We start from the raw sequence: 25,051 nt of genomic DNA, 5'->3' as shown, positions 1-25,051 counted from the left end.
GGCTGGAAGGGCAGCTGTGATTGACTGCAGGCTGCTGGAAGAGACTTCCTGTGGCATCTGGAGTTCAAGGGCCTGCTGGGACTTCAGGGGCTGTGAGAACCAGGGGGCTCAAGTGAGACCATCTGGCTGGAGTACACCCACAAAGCCAATCCTAAAGAAAGCCCACCTCAGTGCAGACTTTGAGCCAGTCCAATGGAGAGGTCAGCAGTCCTCACGAGACTTCAGGAAGAAGTCAAGTGCCCCATCTGCCTGGATAACCTGAAGGACCCGATCACCATCGACTGTGGGCACAACTTCTGTCACTCCTGCATCCAGCAGTCCCAGGCAGATCTGCAAGACGGTTACCGTTGTCCTGTCTGTCGCCATCAGTGTGATGAAGGGCACTATAAGATCAACACCCAGCTGGGAAGGATGATTGAAACTGCCAAGCTCCTCCACCTCAGCAGGAGGAAGAGGAAGAGGCAGAGCAAGATGAGCCTGTGTGAGAAACACGAAGAGGTCCTGAGCCTTTTTTGTGAGGAGGACCTGGAGCTGTTGTGTTCCCTCTGCGCTGGGCCCCCAGACCACCAGGGCCACTACCTGAGGCCCATCAAGGAGGCTGCCTCTTATCACAGGGGAATGCTTGAAAATTACATTGAGCCCCTGAAGAGGCAAGTGGCAGATGTTCAACAATTAATAAGCATTCAAGGCAACAAATGCCTTGAGCTGAGGGAGCAGATGGAACATCAGAAACAGAGATTATCCTTTGAATTTGAACAACTGAACCAATTTTTAGAGCAAGGAAAACAGGCAGCTCTAGCAAGGTTAGTTGAAGAAGAGAAGGACACTGAACGGAAACTCAGTGAAAACATCACAGCATTTTCAAACTATGCTTCCACACTCAAAGGTTTACTAAGCAGGGTCACAGAGCACAATGTGTTGTCTGAGGTGGAACTGCTGTCACAGATGAAGCATTTCTACCAGAAGTCCGACAATGAGGTCAGCCCACCAATCTTTTCAATTCATTTAAGGAGGGAAGCTTACAATTTTCCTCCCCAGTATTCTGCTCTGCAGAAAATAATTAGAGAGTTCAAAGCAGATATATTTCTAGACTCTGCAACAGCCCACCGTAACCTGATTGTCTCTGGGGATAAAAAATGTGTCCGACACACAAAGAGAAAACAAAACGTCCCTGATCTTCCATCTAGGTTTACAGTCAACCCGGTTGTCCTGGGTTTTCCAGCTTTCTATTCTGGGAGGTATTTCTGGGAGGCGGAAGTGGGAGACAGATCTGAGTGGGCTATTGGCGTCTGCAAAGCCTCTCTGTCCACCAAGGCAAGGCGACCATCAGTCCAGCAGGGATGCTGGAAGCTTCAGCAACTGAAAGATGGCTATGAAGCTCCAGGAGCTGTTCCAGACCCTCTGCTGTTAGATGTGAGAGCCAGATGCATTGGCATTTTCCTGGACTATGAGCTGGGTGAGATCTCCTTCTACAATATGCCTGAGAAATCTCTCATCTGTACTTTCACAGACACTTTTACTGAACCTCTGCGTCCTTATTTCTTTATAGGACCTGGTTCAAAACCTCTCAGAATCTGTTAAGGGAAAAAATTGTGAATGAAAAAGCCCCCCCCCCCCCCCAATAGGCTGAGCCATTTTAACAAAATTCTGGGGGTTTTTTATTTGCTAGAGATTGAATTTTTTTGTACCCTGTTGATAGTGTACACTTTTTTTTTTGCTTTTATGTATCAGTTAAATTTAATGTTAAGGAAAAGAAACCTCTAGTTCTTGCTGGTATGTAAGAAGGTTGTTGGTCTTTATGCTGTAGTTCAGTACCAGGGATTGAACCAGGGATGCTTAATCACTAAGCTACATAATTATATGTAATAGTAGAAATCATTGTGACCAACTGAGAACAGAAGGTGGAATGTTCTCTCTGATATGCAGATGCTGAATCACAATGGGGTGGGAGATGTTCACCTGTTTGGACAAGGGGGAGTGGGGGGAAGGGAGGAGGAGTGGGAGGAAGGGAGGGGGGGTGGGAATGGGAAACACAGGAGAATGAATCAGACAACCCTTTCCTATGTTCATATGAATACGGACGGGGCGAGTGTAACTCCACATCATGTACAACCACAAAAATGGGAAGTTATACTCCATGTATGTATAAAATGTTAAAATAAAGAGGAATTGTAACATTCATATACATCCGTTCATACATAACATAATCGGTCAACTTCATTCCTTGACACCCTTTTCCTTTCCACCTCCCTCCCCTGCTTCCTTTACTCCACTGGTCTCCCTTCCACTTTTATGAGATCCCCAATCCCCTTTCCCATGATCCTTTGGAGTCAGGCTTATTTCACTTCACATGATGCTCTCAAGTTCCACTGGCTCTTGAGGGCCTTGAGGGCTGCAGCTATTCTCTAGGTTCCCACAATGCCCTGCTGCCTGGTCCAGCCTCAGATCCTACGGGTCTCCAATCCCCTGGTAGTCCTTGGCTGTGTCAGCTGCCTTCTCACAGGATTCTCCCTTTTCTTGTCTATGGCTGGGTCCTTTTGGGCGACCAGCAGGACACAGCAACAGGTGCTACTGATCTTAATCCTATGCTTTTTGCTAACCCAGATGACCCCTGGCTTCCTCTGCAGTCACTGTCCTCTTGTGCACTTCTTTCCTTCTTTACCAAATGATAAGAGTGTGGGGCATTTTGGGGGACAAAGTCTATTTTCATAACAGCTCATTTTTCTGCAAGGTCTGCATTTTTCTTCTTGGAAGTCTTTCTTCATTCTTCATTTGTACTTCCCAACTCCTTTGTGACAAGATGCTAATGCAATTATGATTCCTTTTACAGATTGCCATTCCCAATAACGTGAAGCTAAAACTTTGGTTTTAGAGGTCTCAGTCCAGACACGGTCAGCTTCATTGCTCTGGTCTCAAGGTGAGGCAGAACATCATAGCAGAAGAGTGTGGTGAAGGAAAGCAGCTCAGAACATGGCCATAGGGAAGGAGAGCTTCAGTTAACTTTTTTTGTGTGTGTGGCGGGATTGAACCCAGGGATGCTTAAACACTGAGCCACATCCCCCCTTTTATATTTTATTTAGACAGGATCTCACTCAGTTACTTAGTACCTCCCTAAGTTTCTGAGGCTGGCTTTGAATTCACTATCCTCCTGCCTTAGCCTCTTGAGCCTCTGGGATTACAGTTGTGTGGCACCAGGCCTGGCTGCTTCAGTTAATTCTTTAGAAATTTTCCAGATATATTGCCATCCATGCGTATGATATTTATCTTGCACCTTCATTGATAAATTGATAGGCACTTTAAGATAACAGTAAATAACAGTGATCATAAAAATTTGTCATCCCTTTTCTAGGAAAAGTCATTTCTACCTTTTTTCAGTGCCGGGGATTAAACCTGGGGTCTTGTGCTTGCTAGACAAGCACTATTCCACTGAGTTCAGTGTTGTTTTGTGAGACAGGGTTTTGCTAAATTGCTCCAGATGGGCTTGAACTTGTAATCTTCCTGCCTCAGCTTCTCAAGTAGCTGGAACAGGTATGTGCTACCTTATCTGGCTTTACGTTACCTTTTTTTTTTTTCTTTTTTGGTGGGGAAGGGGGATACTAGGAATTAAACTCAGGGACACTCTGAGGACCACTGAGCCACATCCCCAGCCCTATTTTGTATTTTACTTAAAGACAGGGTCTCATCGAGTTGCTTAGTGCCCTGCTTTTGCTGAGGCTGGCTTGGAACTCGAAATCCTAATGCCTAGGCTTCCTGAGCACCGCATCCAGCCCTCTCTTGGTATTTTATTCATTTATTTTTGTGGTATTGGAAATTGAACACAGGGGTGCTCTACTCCTGAGCTACGTCCCAGCAACACCCCCATCCCCACTTTTTTCTTCATTTTGAGACAGGATCTAGATAAGGTTTTCAGGACCCTGTTGTCTCACTCAGGCTACCGAGGACGCTGGGAGGATGCTGGGATTACAGGCGGGCACCACTGTGCTGGCTATTTTGTGTCATAAATTTGCACTTCTAAAAATGACCTTAAAAGTGATCCCTCAATTTAGGACTTCATAAACAGAAAGTCCTCGGGTGGATTATCTTATAGATATGCTTTAAGTTTGTGTGAGAAGTCATTTTCTACTGTAAAACAAACAAACACAAAACCCCACTGAGGTTAGTAACATTAAGCAGATAATTGAGTGCTTATTTTGTGCCAGACACTGTTGTAGGTTTGAGGGAGACAGTCATGAGCCCCAAATGGAGCTTACCCTGTAGTCAGGGGACAAAGTACCTTACACGGTATGGTAGGTGGTAAGTAAATAGAAAACAGGCAAGGGAGAGGGAAGGGGTCCATGTGGGCATGGATGTAGTGATCAGAGATGAGCTCTTTAACAAGGTGGTATTGGAACACAGATTTGAAAGAGATAAAAGATACATGGCAGTTGGCCATTTCAGGTCCAGGCAACAAGTGCAAAAGTCCTGATCTGTGAATGTGCATGGCAATCCACAAAGTAACAAAAGCTGAGAAAGCAGAGGGTGAAGCAGAAAAGGGAGTGGGGGTATGAGGTAGAGCAGACTTCCCAGGGCCCTGTCACTGTTGGGGCTTTGGTTTTTACTGAGAAAGACTCTTAGCATGACAATGTATGGTTAGAAGAATCTAGGGCTAGGTATGGAGGCACCTGCTTGTTATCCTAGCAACTTGGAAGGTTGAGGCAGGAGGCTATTTTCAGCAATTTAGCGAGAGGCTCTTAGCAATTTCATGAGACCCTACCTCAAAGTTAAAAAAAAAAAAAAAAAAAACAGATGTAGCTCAGCAGTTACCCCCACACCAAAAGATTTGGCTGCTGTGTTAAAACAAATATTTGTAGGTTGGTGTTTGGCCAGGAAAGTGATTAGAATCAGATAAAAACATTAAAAAACTCCATCCAGCCAGGCGTGGTGGTGCAAACATACAACCTCAGCAATTGCAGAGGCCGTGGCAGGAGGGTTAAAGATTTGAAGCCGGCCTCACCAACTTAGCAAGACCTTGCCTTGAAATAAAAAATAAAAAGGGATGTGGATGTATCCTTAATGGTAAAGTGCCCTTGGGTTCACTGGGGGAAAAAAAAAATTCCATATCTGGAGCCTAATGTGTAGCTCAGTGGTACAGTGCTTAGTGCTGGCTGGGCAAGGACCTGGGTTTGATCCCCAGGATCACACACACTATTTCAAGAACTTACAAGATCAGAGTTTTGTCTTAATGATTTATAAAAGCATCTGACCAGACTGTGAGATCATGAAAATATCTCCACTAGATAGCCCTGTTAAAAGGATAGCCCTTTTGGGCTGGGGCTGAGCGATAGCATGCTTGCTTCGATTCTCAGCACCACATACAAATAAATAAAAATAAAAGTCCATCAACAACTGAAAAAAAAAAAAAAAAAAACTTTCCTGTAACTCCTGGGGAAGGAGGACAGGCAATTCATTTCCTTTGCCAGTTGATCTTCTGAATTACTCCAAGGCATAGTTCTCAACATGAGTGCTCCAAGTAGTTTGAACCTACCAAAACCAAAAGTTGGTTGTCTATTGTCTTCACTTCCATTCTTCCTCCATCACCCACTCTCCACCAGTAAAGTGCAGATTCAAGACAGGAATGTTTTCTGTCTCAATGACCCTGGTTTTACCAGCACCTAGAACACTCCGCACTGTTGGCTCTTAGCTAAATGTTAACACTGAACATGGAACAGACATTAAGTTACTAAGGGTTAATGGAGATATTTTCCAGGCTGAGACAACTAGGGGCATTCTACGGGAATCCTCATCACTAGGATGCTGTCAAACATTCTAAATGTACAGGACAGGCTCCCCAAACAAAGAAAGATCAACCCAAATGCCAGTAGATGCTACAGTTGAGACAGCTTGCCTTAGGGGAAACTGGGGGAAAAAGACAAAAGCATTGATTCAGACAAGACTTTTTATTTATTGGGGGAGGGTACTGGGGATTGAATTTAGGGATGCTTTACCACTATCCATCCCCAGCACACACACCCCTTAAAAAAAAAAAGGTAGCTTATCTTACATAAAAGTACAAATCCTGGAGCTCAGCTCTGGGTAGGTTGGATCCCATCCGTGAAAGGTGTTTGGAACTATCTGTCCACTGGTCTGGATTTGGGTAACAGACTTCTGTCAGGAGCCATGACTGGGTCAGAAGGTACCAAGAAGATCAATGCCAGCCACACCCCCTCAGTCAAGGCATTCTGGGAAGAGAGACCTATCTGGGCTGGTGGGATCATGTTTTCTAGGTAAGGTGTGAATTTTCACGAGTTGTTCTATGCCATAGGGAATGGAGGCCCAAGGAGGACCTGAATCCCCAAGATATATCTGTTGTAAGGCTGAGGCTCCCTTCATAAATGCACCACAGGGGCATCAGAAGGCAGATCATGGTACTGGTCATCTACATTTCCAGAACTTGGTGGACCAGCATTTGCAGCAGTTATGGGTAAGGGGATCTCCTCCTCCTCCACGATCCAAGCCTCCTGAGTTCACCTCCCCAGGCTTTAAAAAAAAAAAAAAAAAAAAAAAAAAAAAAAAAAATATATATATATATATATATATATATATGTGTGTGTGTGTGTGTGTGTGTGTGTGTGTGTGTATACACACACACACATATACATACAGTTTTAAGACAGTCTCACCAAGCTGCAGATTGGCCTTGAGCTTGTAAACCCCCCCCCCCCCATTCAGCTTCCCCATTGATGGGATTATAGGTGAGTGCCCAGCTCAGTAAAGATTTTGGTTTAAGTGTTTGAAAGAAGAAAAAGAGTCTGTGGTGGCCCCCACATGACATCACATCCCATGTGGCTTTAGGAAGTCTTTTGTGTGAACTTTATCACCAGTGCTGGGGGAAGAATAAATTAGGCTTCAGTATCTGAAGAGCAAAAAGCAATAGAATTCCAACAAATTAGAACACATTTTCAACCAACATATACCCACCTATAGTTCTAGCACTCAGAAGGCTGAGGCAGGAGGATCTCAAGTTCAAGGCCAGCCAGGGCAACTTAACAAGGGCCTGTCTCAGAACAAAATAAGGAAGGACTGGGGATGTACCTCAGTGGTTTTACAGTGCTTACCTAGCATACATAAGGCCCAGGGTTCAATCTTTAGGGCTGCCAAAACAATAATTATAACATTATAATATATTATCGCCCAGGATAATAATATGACAATAATTATTATACAATAATCATATATAATTATATATAAATAATGATTACATAATAATCATTATTCTGGGAGAATATTAAGCAGAAGACTTTAATACACATCATAGAAGATTTATAAAAGGCCAAAGAATCTGGCAAAAATCATCAGTTTCATTAGTGTTTGAAGAAATGCAATTTGAAACAATATTCCATCCAATGGGCAGGGATTACAGAATGACAACAGCCACAATTGATTAGGGTAGGAAAAAAACAGCAGTCCAAATAGGTATAAATACTTGGTAGAATTTTGAATCATTGCTTTTCTTTATATTTTTCAATGTCTCCATTAAAAAATAACAAGCTTTTAACTTTATAATATGTCATGATGCTATTGTCATTTGGATCACACATGTACATCTTTATATTTACATATACACATATATAATCACAATTAAATGTTCTTATACCTGCCCTTGTTCAGGGCTATATCTTCTTGCTACCATCTTTCCTCCATTTCAAACTACAATCAGATCCCCCTAAAAGTGACATCGTTTCCTTGATTGAAATCTTTCAGTGGATCCTATTATCAATATAATAAGTGCAAGCTCCTCAGCATATGGTCAAGGCCTCCAAGATCTGAAGACCCTCGGTTTCAAGTTCTATACAACGCCTTCTATACAATGTGCTTGTGGTATTTTGTAGCTATCTGCTTTGCTTCTTTACTATTAGTTTGCCAGGAATTCCTAAAACCTACCACCCAAGTGTATCCTCTGACTCGGTGTTCCTATAGTTATCTTTTCTTCAGTACCAGACACTGAATTTAGGAGTGTTCTACCACTGAGCTTCATTCCCCAGCCTGTTTTGAGACAAGGTATCAAGAAGTCGCTGAAACTGGCCTCCAACTTGTGATTCTCCTGCCTCAGCCTGCCCGGTAGCTGGGATTACAGGCCTGTGCCACTGTACCCAGCTGTGCACCTATATCCAGGGCTTCTGCAATTATTGCATTTAGAAGAGCCTAGAAATCATTACCTTCTTTAGAATGTAAACTGCAAGCCAGGTTTTAATTTTTTGTATCCACAATGCTAGCACAAAACTAGTCCGATGAATAGAATCCCTAACATTTATATTGTTTTGTCCATTTTCCCATTCTGCTATTACTAAGACTTACTTTCATTTACTGTTTGAAATGTTCCTTACTGAGTTTAGAAAAGTGTTAGTGATTATACAGATATCAGACCCAAACATCCCAACTTTATCATACCTTTCCCTGTAAACCCATGTTCATCAAGTACATCTCAGAAACTGAATATATCCAAACTGCATTTTAAAATAAATATTATATCTTTAAAATTACTGATGGGAGCTAGGCATAGTGACATGCACCTGTAATCCCAGCAATTTAGGAGATCGAGATAGAAGGTAACAAGCTCAAGCCTTGCCTGGGTGACAATGAGACCCTGCCCCAAAATAATAAATAAAAAAGGCTGGGTGAAAGACCCCAGCCCAATAACTTTAGGCCCAATAATAAATCACCAGGGCTTGCTTCCGCACCTGCACAGACGTCAGATGTATTTTTCAGAAAATCAGTTAAGTGTAACCGATTAAGAAAGGACAGGATGGTTGGGAAAGGAACCGGCACGGTTGGGCAAACGGGATCATACAATGAAAAACCATACAATGAATAACAAATGGTTTTTATATGGTTTTTCCAGGAACCTATAGTGAAAAACAAGTTTACCCTTTAAGTGACCTATATGCTGGATTCAAAAGAGCCAATGAGATACCTGTTACTGTGCTAGGAGGGAAACTGACCACTGTACCCTATAAAAGATCTGTACCCCAAAGCCCGGTGTGCCAGTTCACCGAAGCTCCGGCTGAGGTTTCGCTGGGCACCCGCAGGCGCCTGTGTATCAATAAATCACCTCTTGCTTTTGCAGCCAGTGCCTCGTGCGTCTTTCTTGGACAGGGAATCGGTGGGTCTTTCATGGGAATGTGTTCAGTGGGGTACACCATTGCCCCCCTCCCCCCATACTAAGGATGGAACCTGGGGTGCTTTACCACTGAGCTACATACCCAGTCCTTTTTATTTATTTTGAGAAAGGGTCTCACTAAGTTGTCTGGCCTTTAGCTTGTGATCCTCCTGCCTCAGGTGTCTGAATCCCTGGGATTATGGGTGTGTGTCACCAAGCCTGGCTCAAAACCACTGGTGTTTTAAGGAAAACAACTGGATGCAACGGTTATAGGCTCTTCCAAAATGTAGAAACAATTTTCCAGAGAAAGCAATAGCTTTGAGACACCTATTAAAAAGAAAGGAAAGGAAGAGGGAGGACACTTAAAATTTAAATTTTTTTTTTTTTTGGGTATTGGACCCAGGGGTGCTTAACCATTGAGCTACATCCCCAGCCCTTTTTATATTTTATTTAGAAACAGGGTCTCATTGAGTTGCTCAGGACTCTAAGTTGCTGAGGCTAGCTTTGAATTCACAATCCTTCTGCTTCAGCGTCCTGAGCTGCTAGGATTACAGGCGTGGGCCATCACACCGGGCTGGGAATTTAGAATCTAAATTTTAAAATACAATTTGGCTTCAGTTTGTGAATGTCACTATTTTGAGGATTCAACTGTATTTACCTGCAGGTGACACATAATCATATTTATCTTAGTAGAAAAATTTTAGATGCCCCAGCAATGGCTGTATCTAAAGGAAACAGGTATCTGCTCTCCATATGTAACAGATCCAATGAATACATTCCTCGTCTATCTGGTCATCCAAAACATTCCTATAAAGCTATGGATAGCTGTCAAGTCACAGTATTCATCTACTGACTACACATAATCACTGCATAATCACAAATATCTCCTCCCCCCATATTGAGCCTTCAACAACAACAAAAAAAATCGAAGGCAGCATGTAGAGGTACTGAGAGCAAATTGATAAATTAAAGGGGTGCGCTAGGAAGAATGGAGAAATAATTCCATTTACTCACAAAAATACTTTTTATATCAAGAACTAGGTATTCCCATCACAATTTTTACATATAATCCAAGTCTAAATAAAGTGCTTTTTTTCTATTTATACAGATTTAAAATCAAAGAAGGTTCCATTTCTATACTGAAATTAATGACCCAATGAAAGGATAATTAGTACAGAAATACATGGCAACTTCTTGAAGAAGAGCAAAAATAAAGTGAAAGACATAAATCCTTTAAATTTTTCAGCTTTTGCCAATGGAAGGTACTACCAAGGTAACAGGTATTGCTGGTTGGGCTCACACTGATCCAGGTAATTTTCCTATCTTGTTTCAGAAGAACAGAACAATTGTATTGTTGATCACCCAGTGAGGCCTTGGTCCTACAGTGAAGAAATTCTCTATAAAAGCTGCATGGGGGCTGGGGGTGCAGCTCAGTGGTAGAGAGCTTGCCTGGGGGGATGAAAAAAGAGTATGTGAAAAAAAGAGTATTGTTATTCAATATCACATGAGCATATAAAATACACAATAAGGGTCTGCAGAGAAAAAACATTAACCATAAGAAATAATGACTCCTTTCATCAGCTTAAGAGTTGGAAGAACTTGTGGGGTGTGGTGGTGCACACCTGTAATACCAGTGCCTTAGGAGGCTAAGGCAGGAGGATTACAAGTTTAAGGCCAGCCTCAGCAACTTCATAACACCCTGTCTCAAAATTTAAAATAAAATAAGACTGGGGACATAGCCTATTGGTAAAGTACCCGAGTTTAATCCCCAGTACTTTCCCACTCCACAAAAGAAAGAACTTATTTAAAACCCCTGTTTAAATTAAATTATGTCAGTTTTACTTTACAAATAGCCATATTATCACAGGGCTTTTGGGGGGGGGAGCAGTGGGGGTGTTGCTGTAGATTGAACCAGGGGCTTGTGCATGCTAGACACATGCCCTACTGCTGAGCTACATCCCCAGCTATTAGAGGGATCTAATATCACGTAGAAAAACTGTTGGCCATGGGATAATTGAACTGTACCTTCGATCCTAGGAAAAACCAAGAAGTTCAATTATTTAAAAATGTACAAAACAGACATTCTTCTCAAGTTAGCAAAGCACTTCTACCTTTTGAAAGTACCTTTCAAATGATCCATAAGCCCCATCTACTAAACAGCCACACAGGTGAGAACCAAGTTCAAGTTTCCAACACGCTACACAATGTTTTTCAGCAAGGGCTGTGGTTCCCTAGGGCAGCAGGACAGGCCGTCCTTCAGTCTGAGGTTGCTCTGAACTCTTCAGCCATGATCACGCCTGTGAGCCTCTCATGTCCTACTTGGCTGAGAGGCTAGGTCTGAGCAAGTGAGTGCCAACAGCCGCTTACTCAACAGGGCATTGTGTCGCTTCAAGTACACTATTATGTCTCCTTGCTTTTCAACAATTTCTTCTAGGCTTGAAATAGTCCTGCAAAAAAAAATAATAATAATAATAAAAATCAAGATATAAAGGAGTTACGTGTATTTATCAATATCATCTGTTTATTGTAAATGAATCCTCACCTTGTAGTATTAGAGCAGTCTACCAAAAAACACCCATAAAAATGTTTTTCAATTAAGGAAGGAGTAACCCACAGCATCAAAAGCTTTGAGTGGAAGTTGAGCATGATGGCGCATGCCTATAATCCCCGTGACTCCAGAGGCTGAGGCAGGAGGATCACAAAAGTTCAAAGCCAGCCTCAGCAACAGTGAGGCACTGAGCAACTCAGTGAGACCCTGTCTCTAAATAAAACAAAATAGGGTAGAGATGTGGTTCAGTGGTTGAGTGCCCCAGAGTTCAATCTCCAGTACCAAAAACAAAACAAAAAAACTGGGATGTACTCAATGGATAAGTACCCCTGGGTTACAAAAAACAAACTTCAAGTGGACCAGGCATGGTGTCACATACTTGTGATCCCAGCTACTCAGAAGGCTGAGCCAAGAGGATCACAAGTTCGAGATCTGCCTAGATAATTCAGCCAAACCCTATCTCAAAAGAAAAAAAAATATTTTTTTCAAATAAAAAATAATGGAAAAGAAAAGACCTCTGAGAGGTTGATACATGGTTAATCTCACTTTTACCATCACACATATTTGGTAAATCTACATATGTTAATTTAGACTTGGTTTGACCACAACTGAAAACAAATTAAACATAATTAAAATGGTATAAATGCCTAATCAAGCCTCAAATGGTTTCTAGGGAAAGCAACTTTTAATTCTTTAAGTTTTAATTTCTCACCTAAACCTTACCTTAATCCGGTTTCCGAGGTAATATTGCTGTGGTAAGCATAGATTTTTTCTTCTTCAAGTACATCAGGCTGTGGTTTGTCTCTATTAAATTTTCTAATTTTCACTAAAAGAATAAAGTCATTATTAGTCAAAAGTTCCTATTTTCATTTATTCAAATTACATGAATTGGCTGTTTTTCAGCTGGTTTATTCATTAATGTTCTCAAATATTTCAAATTCTACCAATCTGATACTAGCACTGGAGAGAGAAGATTATTACTGGCACTGATAATAACAACAGACGTTTATTGTGTACTCAATGCATGAGATACAGTTTAAGTGTTTTACACCAGGACCTCATTGTGTTCAGATAATCACCTGGTGAAGTGGCTATTTTACTCCTATTTATACAAATGAGTAAAGTTCAGCCAGGCTTCTAAACTAGGAGTCCTGATACAGTCTTTACACTACTTTACAGAATCAGGACTACTTTAGAAAAGAGTCTCTTCGAATGTCCTTCTCTGGGCATTTCACAGACACAGAATCACGTAATTAGGTAGTTTTAAAAATAATTGGCTTCTTTTACTGGGGAAGTTTTCAAGGTTTATCCACATTGCAGTGTACACATTCTGTTCAACTGTTCATCAGTTTACCCCCAAAACATTTGGGCTGTGTCCACTTTTTGGCCATTATGAATAATGTTGCGTTGAACATTCACGTATGTGTGTTTCTGTGGACACATAATTCCAGTTCTCTTGGATATATACCTAGGAGTTAAGTGCTGAGCCACAGGGTAATCAATGTTTAATCCTTCCTTTGAGGAATTGCCAGACTCCACATCTGATCCTGAAGTACATTCTCAGCTGAGAACTAAGTTGAAGAAGTTCAAGTGAATTATTAACATGAGAAGATGAGATGTGCAGACAGTTTCCAGAAACGACCAGTAAGGAAGTGAGCAGTACCTAGTCAAAGGTACAAAGAATGGAAATATATAGAAGCCCCTCAATTTTATTAAGTGGCCAAGGAAATCAGAAATGAAGAATGCTTTGACTTAAGTGGAACTGGGCACAGAACATGAAGTGCTGCACCTGCCAAGCTGGAGAAGACAGAGGCCCCACCTATGACAGGTCTGGAGAACATTCAGCAAAGGAGAAAAGTACAGAAGGGCAGTCAGAAAACCTCCGGGAAAGTGAAAGTCTCAGCAAATGAACACACTGCAAGGAGGCGTGATCAACTGTCCAGGGTCCCTGGAAGATCCAACAGATGAGGGCTGCTGGTGTGTCTGACACCAGTTGTTTATATTCATGTCTCTCTAAAATGGTTTCTTCCACATAATTTCTAAATAAAGAAAGAAAACTGGAACACATTCATCTTTTAGACACAGAAGTTTGTTGAACTGGGGACCAGGGGATAACACTTACATAGTTTTAAAGGAGAAGTTTAGAATGGGAAATAAAACCTGTACCCATAGTCTGATGGCATACAAATATTTATTTTGCTAAGTGTGGTGGCCCACATCTATAATACCAGAGACTTGGGAGACTGAGGCAGGAAGATTACAAATTCGAGATCAGCCTCAGCAACTTAGTAAGACCTTGTCTCAAAATATATTGAAAGAAAAAGACTGGGGATGTAGCTCAGTGGTAGAGCATTCCTGGGTTCGATCCCCAGTGCCTAAATAAGTAAATAAAATTAAAATGTCCATCTTTCAGAGTCACCTTGGCAGTTTGAAAAATAAAAATAAGTTAAATTGCCAAGCATGGTGGCGCACTCTGCAATCCCCAAGGGAGGAGGATTGTAAGTTCAAGCCATTTAGTGAGGCCTAAAGCAACTTAGTGAGACCATCTCAAAATAAAAAATGAAAAGGGCTGGCAATGTAGCTCATTGGTAGAACAATTGCTCAGCATGTGCAAGGCCCTGGGTTCAATTCCCAGTACCACCACCAAATAAATTTTTTAAATAATAAAAAAAGAAAAGCAATTGAATTGGATGCATTCAGGCATTTTCAGATCACAGGTTAGATAAAACACCAAGGCAAACCACACAGAATATGAATCTTCTAGTCATTTTTCCTGTCATGAGCCAGAAAAAGCATGTATGCCAGAACATCAGAGTAAAAAGACAGGTGAGCTTGCACACTGTTCACATGTTCTTTGATCCTGTATTGGAACTCTTACTTCAGGGCTGCTTGAAGGCTCAGAACTGTGGCTTGCATGGATTCTTCTTGCTTATGTTTAAATGAATGGAGAGTTAATCTAATTTATTATTGCAAAAAATGCTTTAAACTGTATTTTCCTAGTGTTTCCCTACAGAGGCAGTAAGTCAAATTAATGCTCAATGAGAAGAGTCCCTTTTTAGTTTCTGGAGATTAACTACCTACAATACAAATAAATTAGTCAAGTTTAGAGCAGAATTAGTACCTCAATCAATCAATGTCCTAAAGGGCTTCTACCAACATCACCACAACAGAGCTCTCTCTTAAAACGCTTTTAGGGGCTGGGGATGTGGCTCAAGTGGTAGCACGCTCGCCTGGCATGCGTGCGGCCCGGGTTCGATCCTCAGCACCACATACAAACAAAGATGTTGTGTCTGCTGAAAACTAGAAATAAATATTAAAAATTCTCTCTCTCTCTTAAAAAAAAAAACCCTTTTAGTATAAAGAAACAAGAAAGATGCCTTTATAAGAGAATCAACCTCAAATTTTCTGTGACATGCCACATTCAGCAGCAAGTGTCTCTAGCAGCTACTCCCTAAATTCTCTCCTGTGAGAACCTATAGTGTGCCTTTAAATTCACTATAACATAAAAAGTAAGCCTATAGGGCTGGGGGTGTGGCTCGATGGTGAGCATTTGCCTACCCGGAAATGTATTTATTTATTTATTTATTACTTATTTATACATCCTCCACGCTATAAATATAAACTCATTAAAATGCTCATGAACTCCTATGCTCAAACCTAACTCTCATTACAACACTGAAGACACACGATATATCACAGAATGAAACTGATCTCAATCGAAAGGATAATTAAATGTTACTTATGACACGTGCATCATTTTATTGATGTACTGAGCCACTAACAATGTTCTGAAAATGAAAGTCTCATTCTATTCTATAAAGTTAACTGGGTGGTATGCATGCTTTTTTTCCTTTTTTTTCCTCCCTTTCTTTGCAGTATTGGGGAACTGAACCCAGGGTACTCTACCTCTGAGCTACATCCCTAGTTATCATCTCTCATCCCAATCCCCTTTCTTTTTTGAGACAGGGTCTTGCTAAATTGATGAGACTGGCCTTAAGACTTGTGATGCTCCTGCCTAAGCCTCCTGAATCGCTAGGATTACAGGCATGTGCCACCGTGCCCAGCCAATACACATCTTGTTTTAACAGTGAAGTGCAAGTATAATCCTATACTCAACCCAATAACTGTTAACCACTAAATACATTTAAGGGCTGGGGATGTGGCTCATGCGGTAGCGCGCTTGCCTGGCACACGCGTGGCGTTGGGTTCGATCCTCAGCACCACATACAAATAAAAATGTTATGTCCGCCGAAAACTAAAAAAAAAAATATTAAAAAATTCTCTCTCTCTCTCAAAAAAAAAATGAAATGCAATTGGCTAGGAAAATTCTTGGGGAACTTTAAAAAAATAAATAAATAAATACATTTAAAATCAGTGTACAGTTTATCCGTAACATTTAACAAAGACAGACTCCTTGCTTTTGCCTGCAGACATATGATGGATGGCGAAAGCAGGATTAGAAACATCGCATCTCTGCCTCCATTTTGCATCAGCCTCCTTTGCTGATGAGTCACATCTGATTAATAAATATCTTTCTTTTTTCTTTTATTCTTTGGTACTGGGGATTGAATCCAGGGGCACCTCACCACTGAGCTATATCCCCAGTCCTTTTATTTTTTGAGACAGGGTTTCACTAAATTTCTAAGACTGGCCTCAAATTCCTAACTATCTTGTCTCAGCCTCCCCAGTCAATGGGATTACAGGTGTGTACATCCTGCTCCCTCAGCTCAATAAACTTCCTATACAAACAGGGCCTAGCCAGACCCATCCAGAGATAAAACTGGACGGACCACACCTGCCCAAGGTCACTTGCTTTAGAAGCCTCCAGCCATGCAAACCCATAGGCTTCATTTCCCATTAACTCAATGCCACCAAGTTAGCTGCTATTTCCGACAGACTGCACCTCAAAGTCATTGTCAACTCCTCGTCTGAGACAAGGCTAAGGACGCAGGTCCCATTTTCTTCCTAGCGTAACTACATTGATTAAAGTTTTTTTCATGCTTTTCACCATTTCCTTTTCTCTCTGGTTTTCTGGGAGAATGGAGGGACCCAATTTTCTGGATCCCCGGAGTCAGGTCTCTGGCCTTGAACCCTGCAGCCACTCACTCACATTTACAAACTAATCACTCTTGATATTATAAACCTCCTCCTGTTGGCCTCAAGGACACACACACAAAATCAGTAAAATGAAACTTGAGAGAAGGCCCAGATGACTGCTTGACAACCAGAGAAATGATTTCTTTCAAATGAATACATTCATACTAACAAAACCACCATTAGCTCAATGCCACCAAGTTAGCTGCTATTATGGACAGACTGCACAGCCTGAAGCAGAACTGAAATCTAGATTTCTCCAGCCCTGAATTTGTTGTTAAAGTGTCCTTGTAGCCCAGTGCATTGGCACATGCTTGTAATCCTAAACCCAATGATTTGGGAGATTGAGGCAGGGGGTGGTTGCAATTTAGAGGCCAGACTGGGCGATTTAGCAAGACCCTTTCTCAAACAAAAAAGGTTGGGAATGTAGCTCAGTGAGAGTGTGCTACTGGATTCAATCCCTAGTACTGCTAAATAAATGAAAAAATAAAATAAATAAAAAATAGTATATAAAAACATTTTAACGTATCTAAAGTTTATTCAATTTTACCTCTGAGGGTTTTCAGAGAGCGAAAGACATTTTTAAACTCAGAAAATGGGTTCCTAAATGGCTTACCCCAAAACAAGTTAGAGGTAAATGCAGTTTTGCATCTATAATTTCCTCATATATTTAATTATCTTGTATTACTTTTATTTTATGTTTGGATACCAGGGACTGAACCCAGCACTTAACCACTGAGCCACATTCCTAGCCCTTTAATCCCTTCCCCCTCCCTAATCTCAGGGGAAAACAGGATTCCTTTCTTCCTCATTCTAGGCAGAGTTATCTGTCCTTGAGCACACACCCATCACAGGAATTAAGTAATTCAGACTTGGGGAATGGCACCAGAGAAATGATTTCTTTCAAATGGATACATTCATAGTAACAAAACCAGCATTAGCTCAATGCCACCAAGTGGCATTGAAATGACTATCTTCCAAACAGACATGTGAATTACAAACTCAGAGAACATGTGATATGTAGCCTTTGACTGTCTCTTTAAAAACCTTGCTCCTGCTGATGGGCAAAACCAGGCTCTGGAACAGGAGTCCCGGTGTTTCTACTTTGCTAGCAAAGCAAGAAAACTTCTTTTTCCTTTTTCTCAAAACTGTGTCCTTGTTATTGGATTGGCATGGGGACAAGGACCGGGCTTTCAGTTAACACTGCCTCAGCCTCCGCACCGCGAGATTACAGGCACACACCATCACACCAGACGGTTGCTTTTATTTTTAAATATCAGAGTTATACTTTGGTTGACTTTAATGGAAGCAAAAAGTTTATCAGGCTTTTTTCTTGTTTTCAAATGAAAAGGCTTCACTTTAGTTGACAAAAACTTATTGAAGACACAAACTTGGAAAAGTGCCTCACTGGGGGCTGCAGGTGTACCTTTTCCCTATTGGTTTGAGAGGAGAGGAGCCTGGATGTGACCAGCAGTGGACCATACAGATGCAAAAAGGTTCTCAGCTACACAGGAAAACTTCCTTGTCACTAAAACAATGGTCTACGCGTCAAACTAGGAGGAAAAAACAGTTAAGTAAAGGTCTTACAAAATGGAAAAATGGCGATTCTCACCTGCATAAATGAGCAGACAGGTCAGGGAGCAGAGCAGTTCCAGGGCCAGGATGGCCAAAATGAGGTCAAGGTACAACCTGCTGGGCTCAGGGAAAGAATGCTGCATGCACAGTATGAGGAGGAGCATCGTGTTTCCTGAGAAGGAGAAACACACAGAACATGAACTGAGAAAGTGTAGTGGGCCTTCATCCTTGGCACAGAGTTCTGAAAACCCTTGTAGTTTCCTGAGCGACAAGAGAACACCTTTTGTTATAATTGGTTTTTGTATAGTTCCTAAAAAGCCTTGTAATGTCCTCATGTAACAGTGGTCCACTTTATGCTTTGAATTTAGCCCTCTCTGCTCTGCCACAGCAACTTATTTTTAAAAATGGACCCTGTTCCTCCTTAATCTCAGGGGTAACAGGATTACCTCCCCCTCCCTCCATTCTAGGCAGAGCTATCTGTCCTTGGGTACACACCCACCACAGGAATGAAGTAATCCAGACTTTGGTGATGATTCCAGAAGATCTCAGAAATGACTATCTCCCAATGGACAAGTGAATTACAACTCCAACAGAGTACACATGGAATGTAGCCTTTGAGTCACCTCTTTAAAAGCCCCCTGTTCCTGCTGATGGGCAGATCACAGCTTTTGGGACAGCACCCTATGTTTTTCCTTTGCTAGGGAAGCAATAAACCTTTTTCCCAAAACCGTGCCCTTGTTATTGGATTGGTATTGAGGACAAGGACTGAGCTTTTAAAAATAAATACTTCCTGCTTTGCAACTTACACAATTTTTCATGTCTCTTGTTGTACGCAAAGTACAGTCACACCATTTGTATCTTCATACATGTACTTGGGGCAATGGTGTCCATCTCATTCTACTGTTTATCTGTTATGCTCGAATTCGGGACCCCCCAAAAGACCACCAGAGACCAAGATTGATGTAAGCAGCAAAGAGGTGTTTATTGTGAGCTAGCTCGGTCCTCCGCGCACACACACAGCAACTGGTGACGTTGAGAGGCCCTGAGCCCAGGGTTTGCAGCAGTTTTATTCACTCTTTGGGGAAGGCAGGGACTTCACATACATCATAACAACTCTTAGCAAATCATCACACACCGTGGGAAAATCAAATAACAACTCTAAAACATGATTAGCATATTCACTGGCGGGAACAAGTTGGATAGGGGTGATTGGTCAGTACAAGAGGGGATTCATTTGAACTGATTGGTTTAAGCCATGAGGGGAGTGCGTGCTGAACTACATGTTTCCCAACAAGTTATCAACCCCCATAAACTACTGAGAGGGTCATCTGGCATCCCAGGTATTTCCCTGTCTCATGCTGATTGGTGGCTGCTAAGGGGTTGCTATGGGTCCCCACCTAGCCTGACTGAGTCAGGGACACCTGGCGCAGCAGATCTCTCCTGTTATTTGTAGATAAATCATTTAGCAGGGTGGGAATGTGCCTAGGAGTGCTCTGTGGGTCTTTTCAAGGACAAAGGTCATGTTCCTTCCTTGGACAGGCTTTGCTCTGAGGTAGAGGCTGGCTTTTCATATCATACCCCCAAGTCCCCTCCCTTCCCCACTGCAACTTATTTTTAAAACAGACATGTTTCTTTCTCTTCATCTCTCCCTGCTCTTCCCTAATCTCAGGAGAAACAGGAAAACCTTTCTTCCCCATCCTAGGCAGAGTTATCTGACCTTGAGTACATACCTATTGCAAGAACTACGTAATTCAGATTTTGGGAATGGCACCAGAGAATCTCAGAAATGATTATCTCTCAAATTAACAAGTGAATTATAACAAGAGAATGTAGCCTTTAAATCATCTCTTTAAAAAAGCTCTGATCCCCCAGATGGACAGAATCACAACCTTTAGAACAGGAGTCCTCTGGGTTTGTCCTTTGCTAGCAAAGCAATAAAACTTCTTTTTCCTTTTCAAAACCATGTCCTCCTTATTGGATTGGCATCAGGAACAAGGACTAAACTTTTAGCAACAATATTATCTATTTCTACTAAACCACTCATTCAGCTTATCTACTTTTTCTTTTTTCTTCTTCTTTTTTTTAAATTCTAGCTGGGGATGGTGGCACATGCCTGTAATCCTAGCATTTTGAGAGGCTGAGGCAGGATGATCACAAGTTTTGAGGCCAGCCTCAGCAATTTAGCAAGGCCTTAAGCAATTTGTTGAGACTGTCTCAAAAAGCAAAAAGGGCTGGCCCTGAGTTCCATCCCCAGTACCTAAAACCAAAACAAAAATTCTTTTTTTGTGTGTACCGGGGTTAGGGCCACATCCCCAGCCCTAGTTTGTATTTTATTTAGAGACAGAGTTTCACTGAGTTGCTTAGCACCTTGTTTTTGCTGAGGCTGGCTTCAAACTCAAGATCTTCCTGTCTCAAGCCTCCAGAGACACTGGGATTACAGGCGCCAAAAACTGTGCCTGGCTCAAAAATTCTATTTATTTTTTAAATATACTCCTTAAAAAACAAACAAAAAACCAAAAACACCTTCACTTCATTTGTTTTATTTGTATGTGGTGCTGGGGACTGAACTCAGTGCCTCAAGCATGCTAGGCAAGCACTCTACCACTTAGCCACAACCCCAGCCCTCAAAAATTCTTTGTAATTAATTAATCAAGTATTATGGTGCTGAGGATTGAACTTAAGGTGTCAAGCATTCTAGAAAGTGTTCTATCACTACATCCCCAGCCTTATTTATTTATTTTTTCTTTTGGTATCAGGGATTGAACCCAGGGGTGCTTACACAATGAACCACATCCCCAGCCCTTTTTATTAAAGACAGGGCCTCACTAAATTGCTGAGGCTGGCTTGGAACTTGCAATCCTCCTGCCTTAGCCTCCATAGCTAATGAGATTATAGGCGTGCACCATTGCTCCTGGCTTCTATTGTTTTATTTTTGAGGATCATTTTAACCTCATTTTGTAACAAGGGTTCACTTGATCCTTTGAAACTTAGATTTTTTTTTTCTTTTTCCCAATCTTCTTCCTGATCTCCTCCCTGATCTCTCTACCTAATCTCATTTTCTCTGAAGCACAAAAAAAGGCCCCTGTTCCTGAGGATGGGCAGCATCAGAGCCTTTGGGGCAGGAGTCCTCCTGTTTGTCCTTTGCTAGCAAAGCAATAAACTTTCTTCCTTTTTCTCAAAACTGGCAACAAATTTGCCCTTTTACTCTGAAGACTGTCAAAGAAAATTTTAGAGACACAAGATTCTTAGAATTTCCTAAAAGTTATTTAGCATATTTATCTACATCTGAGTAGGGGAAAACAATGCTTATTTAATTTTCTCCCATTTGTACAAAAGGAATGACTCTGAACCAAAGAGTCCTCTTTTTTGGGGGGGGGGGGGGTGCTGTGGATTGAACCCAAGGCCTTATGCATGCTAGGCAAGCACTCTACCAACTGAGCTTATCCCCAGCCCCACAAACAGACATTTTTAAAAGGACCTATCAAAACTAATTACACAGCCAGGCGTGATGGCACTAGCCTATAATCCCAGCTGCTGGGGAAACTGAGGTAGGAGGAACTCGAGTTCAAAGCCAGTCTCAAGAAGAGTGAGGTGCTGTCTCTAAATACAAAATAGGGCTGGGGATGTGGCTCAGTGGTCCAATGCTCCTAAATTCAACCCCTGGTACCTCCCAACTCCAATAATAATAATAATAATTTCACAAAGCCCTATGCCTTCCCCTTATACTCTTTGTAACATAATTTTTTAAATGGGACAAATAGTTTTACAACATTAAGATAAACAGACAACAGAGTACTAAAAAAACCCCTCTGCACATAAATGAAACAGCATGCAAAGGATTTAAGGTACTGAGCAACCCCATATGCCAGCACTCTGGTGGGTCACAGGCTGTAACTGGGAGTTTATGGTGCATGAAATCTGCAGCCTGGAAGGAGAGGGGCATGCTGAAATAAAACATTCCCTAAAATGGTACGTGCTGTGGACAGCACACAAGACCTCTCAGTCAGGAAGTACTGCCCAGCATGATATCTTAGTTCAGACCTAGATCCTTGCCCTGGGGTACTATAGCAGCCTCCTTAACTGCCCCCTCCAGCCATGGCCAGAGTGATCTTTCCAACTCTCAAAACTCTCAGCAAAGCCTTCCCTTCCAAGGCTGCCTCTCTCTAAACTTGTGGCAACCCTCATGATCTGGCCCTGGATGACTTCTTCAGGTCATTCTTCCCAGCTTAAACTCCTCTGAGTCCACTTCCTCAGAGCTCATTAGAAGCTGGGCAGTGCACACACCTATAATCCTGGTGACTCAGGAAGCTGAGGTAGGAGGATTGCAAGTTCAAATCAGCCTCAGTAATTCAGTGAAGCTGTAAGCATCTTACTGAGACCCCAAAATCAAAATTAAAAAATAAAAGAATGGTTGGGAATATAGCTCAGTGGTAAAGCACTGCTGGGTTCAATCCCTGGTACGGGGGGGGGGGGGGAGAAGAAAAAAGTCATTAGTTCATCAGAAACTTTCTACATGACAGTATACAATATACAACCAGTTTTCTTTGTAAGTGCTTTTATAACCACAGACATAGCCTGTGTGTTTCATTTCATTTGCCATTAAAGAAAAAAAAAAAACTATTAGAGCTGGTCCTGGTGTTGCACACCTGTAATAACCGTCTCAGGAGGTTGAGACAGGAGGATCTCAAGTTCAAGTTCAGACTGGGTAACTTAGATCTTGTCTCAAGATAAAATAAAAAGGCCTAGGGATGTTGCTCAGTGGCAGATGAGATACCTAGGATGTGCAAGGCCCTGTCCAAATCCAAGAACAACAAAAAAATGAAATAAAAGTTCTTGGAAGAAATGAGCTCTTGTGGGCTGGGAGACAGCTCAGTGGTAGAGCATGTCCCTAATATGTGCAAGGCCCGAGTTCAATCCCTAACTGTCCACCTACTGAAAATAACAAGAAGAAGAAATAAAATAAAATCTCACAAAGCCCTGGACTCTTCCACTAAAAAACTAGAGAAATAATACCGAGCAACCAGGGTTTTTGGAGGAAGTGAACTGACAATGCCTAAGTGTTCAGCAAGTGATATATTTCATTAGTATAACAATAATTCTGGGAGCTGAGGGTGTGGCTCAGTGGTAGCAGGCATGAGGCCCCAAGTTTGATCCATAGCAATGCATGTAAATATATATCACAGACCCAGGCACATTCCATGAAGCCTCTCCTCCAAAGCAACTCTATACAGAAAATTTAGCCAGACAATGTCACAGTGAAAGACCTTGTCCCTCTGCCTGCCTGAGCCCAAGAGCATCAGGCCCAGTCCTCAGTGAGAACCCTGCCAGCAGGAATTTCTATGATAGCCTTGGGTCCCCGGAGGAATGTGAGGCCAGTGAGAGATAAGAGTGTATAGGACACGGTCACTAGTCACTGTGTCCTCAGGCATACCTACCTTCTTTTTCCAAAATAATAAAAATAAAAAAAATTAAAGTAGTTTGGCACCTATAATTCTAGCTTCTAGAAAGGCTGAGGGAGGAGAATCTCAGGTTCAAGGATAATTCAAGTTAGTTCAAGGACCCCATCTCAAAATAAAATAAAAAGCGTTTGGGATATAGTTCAATGGTAGAGCATTTCCTTGTTTGTGGAAGACCTTGGTTTCAATCCCCAGTACTGCCAAGAAAAAAAAAAAAAGTCTAGTTGTTAAAAACAGATCATTATTAAGAGTCACATACCCAGTGTCACAAGAGGCTGAGGCAGGGGGATTACAGGTTCAAGGCCAGCTCAGCAACTTAGCGAGACCCTGTCTCAAATTAAAAAAAAAGAGTTCTTGCCTAGCATGCATGAGCCCCTGTGTTCAATCCCCAGCACCACACACACACACACACACACACACACACACACACACACACTATTTCAAAGACCATCATTTGAGAAATAGTATATTTGGTGACAGACATAAGATCTGTCAGTAAAGATCCAGGTTTTTGCTTTTATCTTTATGTTATAGTGACATCTTCTGGCCAAAAAAGAGTGTTACACACCAACAGCTGAACATGGAAACCAAGTTCATCTTCTAAAGATAGGAAGCAAAAAGAACCTCCCCCAGGAGCTTGGGTTGTGGGTCAATGGTAGAGTGCTCACCTAGCACACGTGAGGCACTGGGTTCAAACCTCAGCACCACATAAAACTGAAATAAAGATATAAAATATATGGCACCAAAACAGGCTGGTGGACCAATGGTACAGGATAGAGGACAGAGACTAACCCACAAAACTACAACTACCTTATATTAGACAAAGGTGCTGAAAGAATGCACTGGAGAAAGGACAGCATCTTCCACAAATGATGTTGGGAAAACTGGAAATCCATATGCAACAAAATGAAATTGAATCCCTATCTCTCATGCACAAAAGTTAACTCAAAATAGATCAAGGATCTAGGAATTAAACCAGAGACTCTGTGTCTAATAGAAGAAAAAGTAGGCCCTAATCTCCATCACGTGGGACTAGGCCCCAATTTTCTTAATAAGACACCTATAGCACAAGAATTAAAATCAAGAATCAACAAATGGGATGAATTCAAACTGAAAACGTTTTTTTCTCAGCAAAAGAAATAATATGTGAGGTGAATAGGGAGCCTACATCCTTGGAACAAATTTTTACCCCTCACATTTTAGATAGAGCTCTAATCTCTAGGGTATGTAAAGAACTCAGAA

At 41.7% G+C, this 25,051-nt stretch overlaps 2 protein-coding genes across 4 annotated transcripts in view; one reads left to right on the top strand and one right to left on the bottom strand.

The window, feature by feature from the left end:
* Positions 1–161: 161 nt before the first annotated feature.
* LOC114085853 (tripartite motif-containing protein 75-like) lies at positions 162–1,646 on the top strand. The gene has a single exon (XM_027927177.2). It carries the CDS (start codon positions 193–195, stop codon positions 1,579–1,581), a length of 1,389 nt encoding a protein of 462 aa, XP_027782978.1. The 5' UTR covers positions 162–192; the 3' UTR covers positions 1,582–1,646.
* Positions 1,647–5,917: 4,271 nt separating this feature from the next.
* Tmem192 (transmembrane protein 192) overlaps positions 5,918–25,051 on the bottom strand; it is a 34,679-nt gene continuing 15,545 nt past the window's right edge. Inside the window, exons 4-7 of one of the 3 annotated variants that reach the window (XR_003581554.2) lie at positions 18,391–18,525; positions 12,408–12,510; positions 11,261–11,583; positions 5,918–6,516 (exon numbers count right to left, since the gene is read on the bottom strand). Coding sequence is in view for 2 of the 3 variants with exons in the window: in XM_027927129.2 (XP_027782930.1) it covers positions 11,445–11,583; positions 12,408–12,510; positions 18,391–18,525 (377 nt within the window). In the remaining variant the exon portion in view is untranslated. Of the gene's footprint in view, positions 6,517–7,260; positions 11,584–12,407; positions 12,511–18,390; positions 18,526–25,051 lie in introns of those variants that run through there. The other 2 variants (XM_027927129.2, XM_071610543.1) reach the window with 2 other exon arrangements.

This window comes from Marmota flaviventris, chromosome 3 (genome assembly GCF_047511675.1).
Source record: "Marmota flaviventris isolate mMarFla1 chromosome 3, mMarFla1.hap1, whole genome shotgun sequence".
Taxonomy (NCBI): domain Eukaryota; kingdom Metazoa; phylum Chordata; class Mammalia; order Rodentia; family Sciuridae; genus Marmota; species Marmota flaviventris.
Note: the sequence above shows the minus strand (reverse complement) of the source record. Positions and strands in the feature narration are given on the sequence as shown.

Coding starts and splice junctions, on each gene's coding strand:
- LOC114085853 (XM_027927177.2), top strand. CDS start 193: ATGGAGAGGTCAGCAGTCCTCACGAGACTTCAGGAAGAAGTCAAGTGC.